The sequence below is a fragment of the Vitis riparia genome, chromosome 2, assembly GCF_004353265.1.
Source record: "Vitis riparia cultivar Riparia Gloire de Montpellier isolate 1030 chromosome 2, EGFV_Vit.rip_1.0, whole genome shotgun sequence".
Classification (NCBI taxonomy): domain Eukaryota; kingdom Viridiplantae; phylum Streptophyta; class Magnoliopsida; order Vitales; family Vitaceae; genus Vitis; species Vitis riparia.
This window is the reverse complement of record NC_048432.1, coordinates 5,775,225-5,787,800: the sequence shown is the minus strand read 5'-3', so window position 1 is coordinate 5,787,800 and position 12,576 is coordinate 5,775,225. Positions and strand designations below refer to the sequence as shown.

Here is a 12,576-nt window from a genome sequence, read left to right as displayed (position 1 = left end):
TTTCCACAAACAAATTTTCTATGGAGTAATTGTTGGTAAAACGTTTTCACCAATAATGTGAGTTAGGTTTCTTAAAACAACTTAATAAGATCCTAAGAAACTATTTATAATGGCAAATAATAGTAAGTGTAGTTCCTAATATTAAACATCACTACTATAGTTAGATTAGATCTTTATTAAATTAAACTATGTTGCTTTGTTTTTGCCCACTAATGTCCTTTTTGGACTAGCTATAATAACAATTTTTTATTTTGCAACTATGTTTTCTACCTTGTAACAAAAAGATAATTTTTTTTTTTTTTTTTTATAAATTTAATGACAACTAACAATGAACATGGTGTTATTATTATGTAAATTTGTGTAGGTTGATCATTTGAAGAATGAAATTATATTACGATAGATATCACCATGTAACCTTTTTTAGTGAACTTATTATTAAGGAGTGGATGAGGAAAAGTTGATAATCTTGAATAACTATATTGCATCACAAATAAAATAAGTTAGTCATATTCAATAACTAAATTACATCACGAAGCAAACTTTTAATAATTGCTAGTTTTTCTCCTTATAACTTAGTTAAGGTGTAGACCTGCATTTCTTCACGTGCATCCCTACTCAATGGAGAGACTAGTTTTCTTAGTGAAAAATTGATTTTTATAAAATTGGAGTCGCCACTCATTTTTATTTATTTTTAGAAAGGGAAAGTAAAATAAGAAATAAAACCTTAAAAAGATGACTCCTTATTTTTGGAAAATCTATTGGGATTGAGCCCCTAAAAGCAAGACATAATGTAACAAAGTTAGACTTAACTATCTCCATGCTATCTCTTTAGTGTATTAACATTGATTTGAGCATTCAACCCATGTCTCTTACATTGTACATGACTTGGGTGCATTAGGAGTTGCACAGAAGGTACAAGTCATGGGTTCCTTCTAAGTAGGTAGGTTGTCCACAGTTGGTTCATGGATTTGGGTAATCATGTAGAGACTGTAATACCTTTTAATTGGAGGGAATACTTGTCTTGGTTGTTGGGATGTTCCCATGGTGAGTGTATTAATGTATGTGATGCACATTGGACAAGACCTATGATGAATTATGACGCAAGGCTATCAATTATCATGATTCACCAAGCTACTATATTGCATGAACTCTCAACCTTGAAAGAATATCGAGCCTATGCCAAAATCAACAAAAGGCTTTGACCTATGGGCGAGACCCTAAAGTGGTCATATATCCCTATGGATTGAGTTATTGTTGATGGAGGCTGATGGCAATAGGTATTCTTAATAAAGGCACCATGATATCTCATGGGATTGAGACAATGTGTCCCATTGGGTGATCCAAAGGACATGTGATCATGAAATCTGTGGCCACAATAATTCCTTTAGTGGAATTTGACATATGGTCCTTAGAGTTAGAGTATATCATTTGATCACATAATAAGTGAGATCTGTAACTTAAGGATTTGAGAGGTAATCTTGATAGGTGATAGCACTATCCTGCTAAATTACGAACACCAGTTCATGGGAGTCTGCATATAGGGGATATTAGGTCACAAACTTGAGTACTTGGTGTCTCGTTGTAATATACATAGTGGGATGTTGATCAGTTAATTTTAGAATTTGATTATAAGGGAGCCAATAATCTTATGGATCCTAGTGGTCCCCGTGGTCCCCGCTTTAAGCTTATATTCCTTGTTGGAAAGACTTATGAGGGTTGGATGGGTTTTCAGTTCACTTTCTTGCATATGGGCATTCTAGTAATTACGTAAGGTTGCACAGGGATAAGTGAGTGGTATCTTTGGACTGGGCTAATTGATTAATTAGGCCTTGCATGGTTAATTAATCAATTAGCAACCTTTTTAGGCTAGATTACGTGACCCAAACTCATGGTGGGTTTAAGTAACTTAAGCCTAGTAGGAAGCCTATAAATACCATTTTTGGGGTTAGGATTTCTAAGTCTTGCCATTCTTCTCTTTAGTTTAGAGAGAGAACCTTAGCCTCCATCCTTGAGCTCTCCACTAGCTCAGTGCCTAGTCACAAGGAAGAGTCATCGGACGGAAGATCATTGTGTTTACGAGATCCTTTATGACCTTGGAGTTATTTACTACGATTGGAATTGATCTAGAAACATCCAGATCAAAGGTATGTGACTTTATTCTCTATATTTATATTTTCTATTATATAATTTTTTTTTAATACCTATTTATCCATTGCGATAGATTTAAAGAGCCTAGGATATATTTATATCTACCCTACTCGATCCAGGGCATGGAAATGGAGTAATCCAAGGTTCCCAACAACAACATGTCTTTGAAAACTTGAGTGTAAGTTTGAAAGTCAAACTACTTATTGGGAAGAAACCATAAAGATAGCACCCCCCTAAGCATTAAAAAAAAAGGTTGTTACTAGCTAGGTTGAAGTAAACATGATAATTGATCAATAAATCATGGATACCAAAATAATTTAGAGTTTTGAAGAACATGAGGAGATTTTCTTAAAGGACAAAAAATCACTAATGTGACTTCTTCTTCCATAAAGATTGCAAATAGTTGAAGGTGAAAAACTAGAGGCATCCTTTACAAAATAATTCTTAAAATATTTTTGATTTTTGAAAGGCTTGTAGTCTAGCCCATTTCTATCAAAAATGCACTTTTGACTTGCCATTCATTTTTCTTTTTCAACTCCTCATTTTTATTTTTCAAAAGAGATTTTTGCTTTCTCAATATTTTCATTTTTTTTCTTTAAGCTCATTGAGCTCATTTTGAAGATAAAAAATCTTTTTCTTGAGAAAGACATTTTTGAATCCAAGTTTTTCAAGATCAAAATATAATTCTTGAAGTACCTCTTGAAACTCATTATGGTTAGAGTTGGAGTTTACCTCATCTTGATGTTTCTCCAAAGCCATAAAACACATGTTGGCATCCTCATTTGTGCATTCTTCTTCCACGGAGTCTTCATCACTTTCACTTTCACTCTCTTCCTCATCATCATCATTTGTTCAAGCCATAAAAGCTATACTTTTCTTATTTTCTCCAACTCTTTGATGATTGTTCAAATTTATCTCATAAGTCATGAGTGACCCAATGAGTTTTTCAAGTGAGAGTTTGATGAGATCCTTTGCTTATTGAATAACCGTCACTTTTGTTTCCCATTTCTTTGGTAGAGACCTTAAGATCTTCATGACTTTCTCTACTTCGGTGTAGGTCTTTCCCAAGCTTTCAAGTTCATTCACCATCACCATGAACCTAGAAAACAAAATCCTTTATAGAAAATAATTCATAATCATGCACAAGGATGTTGATTATAGACTCTTTAACTTGGTTGGTTCCCTCATGAGTGATTTCTAATAGTCTCCAAATTTCTTTAGCTGACTTACATTGCCAAACATGATTAAATTCATTTCTATCAATAGCACAATGTAAGATAAAAACGACTTTAGCATTTACTTGAACTTTCTTTCTATCAAGTTCATCCCATTCTTGCTTAGGTTTTGGAACCATCACTCCATTTTCTAATTTTGAAGGAATGTGGGGACCATCTTCAATGACATCCCATAAATCAAGATTTGTAGATTGTAAAAACCAAGTCATTTTATTTTTCCAATAGGGATAATCGGTTCCCGTAAAGAATGAAGGTCGGGTGGTTGAAAAACTTTCAATGTGAGATGAACTTGATGGATTAGCCATTACCTCTTAGATGGTTAAGTCTTAAACAAGAGGCCTAGCTCTGATACCAATTGCAAAAAAAAATAGGCTAATCCAACCTATGGTAATCACCCTAGAGGGGGGTGAAAAGAGTGATGGTCTCTTTTTGCAAATTTAAACTAAGTGAATATAAGAGAAAAATATATGCAAGTATATAATAAAACAATATAAAGACAATATGCATATAAAGTAAAAGAGTAAGGAAGAGAGAATGCAAACACAAGATTTTATAGTGGTTCAACGCAACCTGACCTACATCCACTCTTCTTTAGCTTCAATCCCAAGCTTTAGGTTCCACTAATTCAAGGCTTTCAAACCAAGCCTTCAAGCAATACAATTGGATTATGGTTCCAATCCACCCTCTTGGACTTTTGGCTCCAAGCACCCTTTACAATCCTCAAGAGATACCCCACACTTAAGAATCTTACTGTCAAATATATACCAATAATTGATCTCACAAAATCCTAGTACAAAAACTTTAAGCTCAAATGATACAAGAAAACTAGGATTGAATGGTGCACTAAAGATATGCAAGTTTTAGAACAATGGTGCACTCAAAAACACTCTTCCAAGGCTCAAATATATTCAAGAAAGGTTTGGGAAGGTTGAGTTCTTCAACAATGAAGATTTGAAGCCTTATTATAGAGGAAAAAAAAGTCAAACTAGTCGTTGGGGGTTCGACCGGTCGAGCTGGGGGTCGACTGGTTGATTAGCCGTTAGCATTTAATGTTTGACATGTGACCGTTGGACATCGACCGGGCCTTGATCGGACCTCGACCGGTTGAGGTGTGGGTCGACCGGTTACTGTTCATACCCTTAACCGGTTGAACTGGGAGTCAACCTGCTCTTAGACTGGTTGAGCTGGTGGTCGATTGGTTCCTCATCCGGTTCAACCGGTTGAGCCGTTTTTGGCTCAACAACCAACTTTTTCAACTTAAAACCTTTTAAACAAGTTTGAAAAAAATTTGATACAAGGTTTTAGTAGAAAACATGAAATCATCCAATTTTAAAATATTTAAAACAAAATAAATCTTGGATGATTTTGGTGCATAAGTAAATAATGTAATGCATGAAAATCCTAGTGCACCAACAACCTTACAAAGAGATCTTTATGAAGCTTGGGTCTCGAAAAATACTTCTCTTTGAGGTGGTCTTCTTCTTTATGATGTCTCCTTGGCTTGATTGTCTTTGTGATTGCCACTTTGGAAATCATCTTGCCTAATCACACTTGAAATATAATCATTAGTTCTAAACCTTATTTTGTTATCATCAAAACCGAGATTAACCAAACCTTGGTTTCACAAGCATATCAATCTCTTTATCAAACAAGTATTGAAATCTGCATGCTATATCAAAATGACTAATTTTGCTAACCCTGTAGCTATTAGCTTTTGTTGATTTAACAAGTCGTGCATCAAATCTAGCTCAACACAGAGCTTAAAAATCAAAATATTAGATCAAGATCCATTTTCTTAGCTTCTTGGCACAAATTAACACCACAAATTCCATATCAAAATTACTTTAGTATAACCTCTTGTATATGGGAATACATCAAACATCATTCTAGTATTGAAGTCATTATAGAAATGCCCTCTACATTTTTATACCTCCTTGAAAATTAACAATCCACTCTTCTTTTTCAATTTTCACTTGTCTTTCATCTTTGGTCCTTAAAATGCTAATCTATCATTTCTTACTCTGTTTTTTTTTGCATAATTTCTAAACAATTTCTATAGTTACTGTCAAGGAGACCTTTAACTTAACTATAGGATAAAGTTGAATAATTTGTTGTTTTTGCTCCATAAAATGTTCTTTTTGAGCTTAAGAAAAACTATGATTTGCATACAAATCATACTGTTAGGGAAGAAAATTTGAAAGCTTTCTAAGCTTAGTTATTTAAAATAATGGATGTAACTAATGAAATAGCTAAGCTTGGATTACTTGAGGAAATAGAAAAACACCCTTTATTAAAGCATTAAAGTTGCCTCAAGTGGTGAAGACCAATACTGAACAAGAAGACTAAGGCTTTATTTGGGAAGTCTTTTTTAAAATAGTTTTTGTAGAACAAAAGTCTATTTAGGAACCTGAAATATTTTTAGTATGTTATCTATGTTTTTAAATATGTTTTAAAAATATTTTTTATTTGTAGTGCTTTATTTTTGTATCATATTGCATATTTGTATAATTATTTTTTAAATAAACCTCAAAAAACAAGTGAAAACAATTGAAAAAAATTAAAATTTTTTTTCTAAAAATACCTTACTTTCTATTTTTAATTAAAAGAAATTTTTGTATGTTTTTTAATTATCAAAAGTGTTTTTTTTTTTTTTTTTTTTTTTTTTTTGTTCTAGAGAACATAAAATTGTTCTAAAAAACAGTTACCAAATAGACTTCCAAGTTTTTATAAGACTGAGATTTGTGTGCTTAATTATGACCTTTGTTACTTATAGACTAGCAATAAACTAGTGGAAGGTTGTGATGAAATCCCAAACTTGACATTTTGATAGGATCATTTGAGCCTATCTTAAAAATCATTTTGAATAATTGTAAGATTGGTTTAAGTAAATATTGAACCAAGTTGGTAAACCATAATCATTTATTGCATCTACATCGGTAGATGAGATATATACTCAAGTGATGTTTGAGAGGAATGGATGTGTACACAGTTTAGGATTTTGCCTGATTACAACCTTGGTGTTTGGTTCTACTAGAAAAGGTTAGTCAATAGATGCCCTTAGAGCAAAGCTTTCAACCACAAAAGAGGAAGTCACACGTTTGAAGGAGATTCAACAATAAATGCAACAACAATTTGAAGAGACTTGACAATAGATGCAACAACATTTTGAAGATTAAGAAGTTGGGATGCAAACAATGTTCCAAAATCAAATGATGTAGATGATGCAACAATTGCTACAACGCCAACATCCTTGAGATTATTTTATTTTCATATGACAAGTTTTTATATTTTCATTGGTATTTTGTTATATTTGGGTTTCTTAACTCAACTATCTTGTGGTACTTCTATGACAATTGAAGACGATAAGCATATCTATATTTGGTTACTATGTTTTTCTACATGTTATATTAATGCTTAAAAAAATAATAATTGATGCTTATTGAATACATGTTTTAACATACTTAAGATGATTAATAATTGTATTAAATATAAATACATGTTTTAATATGTTTGGATGTATCAAGCTTTTAAAGAACTTTAAAAATAAATGGAATAATTTTTAGTATGATTAAAATGCAAGTTGTGACCAAATGGTTGATTAGATTTCATCACAATTACATCATAATTATGACTAAATGATTTCTTAGTCACATTTTTTTTCCTAGTTGAACTACAGATTTATTATAGATTTTGTCACACTTTAGTATGGAACTATGACTAACAATTTACAGCCTTTCGTCAGGGTTGGATTAGACCGTGACTACATAATATAATTTTTTTGTCACAGTATTGGTTGGAACCATGGCCAAAACATGGAAACATTCAATGAGAGAAAGGATATAGTCGTAACCAAAGATCTAAGTCTCTAGTCATGTCTTGGGAAGTGATCATGACCAAAAATGTGTCCTTATGGCAGATATTGTGACATATGATCATGATTACTTGTATCCATAACTAAATGATTTAGTCACAACATTATAATCTATGGTCATGCTCAGAGAGCTATGACCAATAACACCTTCTCTTATAGTATGAGTTTCATGCCTCAATAGTAACCTAACATTGGAATTGTTGTAAGACCCTTAATCCTTGAATTTAATAGATTTTAAGCATGTTTCAAGCTTGTTGAAAGAAATTGTCATGAAAATGAAGCATTTAAGTAACAAAGTGACTTTGGAGTAAAAATTTGTTAGCACATATCCTAGTGGTCAAGAAGGAACCCAACATGAAATGGTGCACTTGAAAATTGTGTAGGGGTAGCAACCAAGGAAGAATGACACACTTCATATAGTACACTTAAAGTAGTGCACTTTAGGAACTTGTACCAAGGAAGAAACACCGGCTAAGTGTGCCTCATTCTGTATCAAATTGGTTCACACTCAAATGATGCATCTCCTGCTAAAACAATTAATGACCCATGTCGAATTTTCTAGGCCCCTTCATCAAGCTTATCACCACCTTACTTTTCCCAAAGTTTTTAGCCTTGGAACTTAGAGTCAATCATGCAACGTAACACCCTAAGAAGAAAAATGATATTCATAGAAGTTGATTGAAGGTGAAATTGGGCAAGGCCTCTTTCATCACCACTACAAGTGAAAATACATATTGACAAACCTCTCGACTTTCCAACATCAACATATCATATCTAGTTCCACCATTGAACCTCACAGCCCACGTAGGAAATCTCTCATCTTTTTCCAAGACGACCATTTTTTCCTTCTTTCCTCTCTTTAACTTTCCCTAATATCCACTGACTTTTAAAATCCAAGGTAATTATCTCTCTCTCTCTCTCTCTCTCTCTCTCTCTCTCTCTCTCTCTCTCTCTCTCTCTATATATATATATATATATATATATATATATATATATATATATTTCTCCATATTACATTAATGAAACTACCACCTCAAATTCCACAATTAATCTCAATTTCTAATAATCTCAAGTTACAAGTTCCCTAAAGTCAATATTCTTTTTCTTTAGCTTAAAATTTCACCAAATGCCGTGTAAAATCCAAAACAATGAGAATTCGATGCATAGCTTTTTAACAAAATTTTACCTATTGATATCTAATTTGGTGCAAAGACATGTAATTAATTGCTCCTTTTCGACTAATAGAATGACACGTTTATAGCAAATTTCTTACATATTCTTAGAAAACCTGAAATCACAATTCCCATTATGCATTTTTGACAAATTGAGGTCTTAATAGGAGCCAATTAATTGAATGGGGGAATGTCCTAGACAGAAGATGAGGAAAAAGGGGGACAGAAGAGAAACTAATGAAAAATAAATATGAAGAAAACAAGTATGAAGTTGAAGTTGAAGTACTTATTATATATTTTCTCCGGTTTCATAAATTTACCAGCTTTTCCGATAATCATATTGTAATTCATTTTGCATGCAGTATAATGAGAGCCAAAAAATGGAAAAATCTTAGTTAGTTTTGGACACACTTTTTTTTTTTAAAATACAATATGATACTAACTCACAATAACTTTTGAAATATATATATATATATATATATATATATATATATATATATATATATATATATATATATATCTAAACAAGGACTATATCATTTTGAAAATAGTAGGAACTTACCAAAAAGGATCTTCACAAATGGACTTGGTATGGAAATAGGCTTCATTTTTAAAAATAAATTAATATGAAGAAAACAACAATAAAGTTAAGCTTTTCAAATATATTCTCCAGATTCATAAATTTAGTAACTTTTCCAATATTATAATTAGTTTTGTACCATGGTGAGGGACAAAAAATCAGAAAAATCTTAGCTATTTTTAGACACTTCCTATTTATTTTTATTATAAAAAAAATAGAAAATAATACTAGCACACAATAACTTTTTGAAATTTATCTTAAAAAGGATAATGACTTCTAAAAATTGCTTAAAAAAAATTAGTGTGAGGAAATTTTTACTACATTAAATTTAAGACTAATTTTAAGAACATAAGGTAAATTCCTTATCTTTTTATTTATTTATATAATTTACTATATTTTATATAAATATATTATTATTTTTTATTTTTAAAAATAAAAAATAAAAAGTATATCCAAACAAGGACTTTGTTATTTGGGAATCCTAAGAACTTACCAAAAAGGATCTTCAGACACTTTCTTTTGGTATGGAAATAGGTTTCATTGTCAAGTATAAGGTAGAATAATTGTTAATTCAGAATGCATTCTTGGATGATTTGCTTCTATGGTCACATCTCTCCCCAACAACTTTCTGTTCCATTTTCGATGTGGGACATGAAGATTAATGGTTTGTTTTTGTTGTTCTTCAGGACGAAGATGGTGTCGTACGAAATAACTCATGATTCTGCTGTGGGTTGCTTTCAATTGAGCGGAAAGAGCAAAAGATGGAACTTTTATACTTTTATTTATTTGTAGATTTTAATCTTGGATCATTGACCTCTTTGTGATGGTAAAATATATTGGAAATTGGAAAATATAATGGATTCATTCACTTCTATGTTTTTAGGTTCAAAATAGGAAACCACATAAAAGCATTTGTTTTTCTTGAATTCATTTGAAAATTAATTAAATATTAAAAAGAATTTAATGTAAGGAAAGAAAATAAAGATTTTAAAGATTCTAAAAATTAATTTACAAACCATTTATCTTGTTAATTTAAGTAATAATTAGTCAAGATTCTCTTAACACGTGACATAGAAGTATTGAAATAAAATTGTTGCCGGTTTTGTTAAACTCATCAAACACTTTATTGACTTACTAATTCTATATTTTTAATTTTATAATTTTATACATGTAGTATACAATTAAATTTTATAATTAGGGACTGTATTTTAAAATGCTTGTTATTGAAGATAAAGACAATTTTGATTTTTTTTTATTAAATATATGAATCATTTTCACATTTTTTTAGAAGAATTAATCGGTTAAAATGAATTAAATAATTCCTAAATTTGTGAATCTAACCCTTTCAATTTTTATTTTTTTTTTGAAAAAGAACCCAATTTTGATATTAATGTTCTTTACCGTTTTAAATACTTACATGTAGGGTTTTAAAATAAAAAAGTAATATTTCCAAATATAAAATATAAAAGTAATCTCAACGGGCCAAAAAATGATGGAGGATTAAATTTTTGATATTAAGTTTTTAATGATCCTTTTAATCAAATACCCCTTTTTAAAAATCTTGGTTGTAAAAAAATCTCTTTATTATATTAGGTTTAGGGCCAAAAAATTCTCTCTATTTCTCTAAAATATGGAAAAATTATGAAAGCTTGGGCATTCCACCTTCTAACCCCAGTAGGTTTGGGGTTTACTTACCCTACAATTCAGCAGTAGTGGTGTCCTTTAACCTGTGGTTTTGTGGAATTGTAACCTTTTAGTGCAATTATACGGGTGAAGGAGATTAGAAAACATATCTGTTTGGATGCAGTAGTAGAGTGGAAAAAGGAAAAATATCAGACCAACGAACCATTTTCTTAATTAGCCCAGCTAATCATCATAAACATGACTACCAAGGCTCCCTTCAGAACTTTCCCTCACAGTGTTATCTATTAAGCCGGTATTCTTCACTTTTCTGGTATAAATACTAGAAGATTGGGACATATCATGTATCTTCAAACCATTAAGAGAGATGGCTAGGAAGAAGGTTAAGCTTCAGTGGATTGTGGATAATGCTGCTCGTAAGGCCACATATAAGAAGAGAGTGAAGGGTCTTATGAAAAAAGTAAGAGATCTCAGCATTTTGTGCGGCGTTGATGCGTGTGTAATCACGTACAGCCCATACCATCCAGAGCCCCAAGTTTGGCCTTCCCCGATTGAGGTCGAACAAGTCATTGCTGCGTTTAGGAGCCGGCCGGAGAATGACCAAACCAAGAAGGTCATGAACCAAGAAAATTTCACCTGGCAGAGGATATTCAAAGCGAGGGATGAAGTGCTGAAACAGCAGATGAAGAACAGAAAAAAGGAGATCGAAAACCTAAGGATCCAGTGCTTGGGTGGTAGGCTGCTGGAGGGTTTAGAGAGTAAAGACCTCCTAGATTTAACGTGGGCCATTGACAATCAGTTGGAGGCAGTGAAGAACAGGACGGTTCTAGTTCCCTGGCCCCAAGTAGCAGCTGACGCGAGGGGCAGTGCTAATAATACTGGTACTGGTATTGGAGATGTTCCTGCTGTGGGTGCTTTTACTAGTATTGATGCTGTTTCTCATGTTGGTTCTGCCTCGGGTGTTCCTCTTTCTGTTATTGGTGCTGTTGGTGGTACCAATGCCGCTGCTGCGCAGACAAGTTTCGATCTTGCCATTGACGCTCCAAACAATCCTCTAATTAGAGAACAAAACCAAAACCAAAACATGGGCAATGCATTGGGAGATCCACTGGACTATGACGTCTATGATTTCTGGCGCAATCCCTACATTCTCTGAAACTTTCTTGGTTGTGGTTTCAGGTGGCGAGTCAAGCAGGCAGGCCTGGATCAGCCATGGAGTGCTTCTTCTCTTGTTTCAATTCATATTTGACCTATCTGTTTGATTGAAACTCTCCAAAATAATATGAATAAGGTCCTGCGGTTTCATTTTTGTCTATCTTATTGCTAGCTATGGGTAGCTAGACTGCAAATTAGTTTCATACATAGACTATTATTATTATTATTATTATTATTATTATTATTATTATTATTATTATTATTGCACCAATATTCTCTCTTTGAAAGAGAAATGGAGCACACATTGATTACAGTTGGAAATAATTCTGGGTCCTGAGTTGTTTAAATGAAATTTATCCCAAAAGGTTACCATAAAGAAGTAAAATAATCAATAGTTTTCCCTATCATGGCAAAGTTGACCCATCATTAATAATAGTTAAAATGAGACAAAGGAAGAAACAGCTCAAAAGGTTTAGTGAGATATAGAATGGAGAGAGATGGATTAAAAAAAAGATATGACAGGTTTTAGAAGAAAAAGGAAGGCTTTGTGGGTTCAAAATAAATTGGTGCAATGGTGCTTGTACATGAGATAGAGAGTGAGATTCAAAAGAGATAGTGGCAGTAGGTTTTACAGAGAAAAGATAAGAGGGTAAGAGAGAAAGATTCGGTAGGTTCTAGAAAGAAGATGAGTATAGAGAGGACAACACCTTATTTCACAAGTATAAATTTCACAAGAAAGAAAATAGTATTTTTTTTTATGTAATTAAAAATTTT

General features: G+C 32.3%; 1 protein-coding gene across 1 annotated transcript; it reads left to right on the top strand.

The window, feature by feature from the left end:
* The first annotated feature begins 11,014 nt into the window (after positions 1-11,014).
* Positions 11,015-11,803, top strand: LOC117929773 (agamous-like MADS-box protein AGL80). Its single transcript, XM_034850180.1, has one exon. It carries the CDS (start codon positions 11,015-11,017, stop codon positions 11,801-11,803), a length of 789 nt encoding a protein of 262 aa, XP_034706071.1.
* Positions 11,804-12,576: the final 773 nt, after the last annotated feature.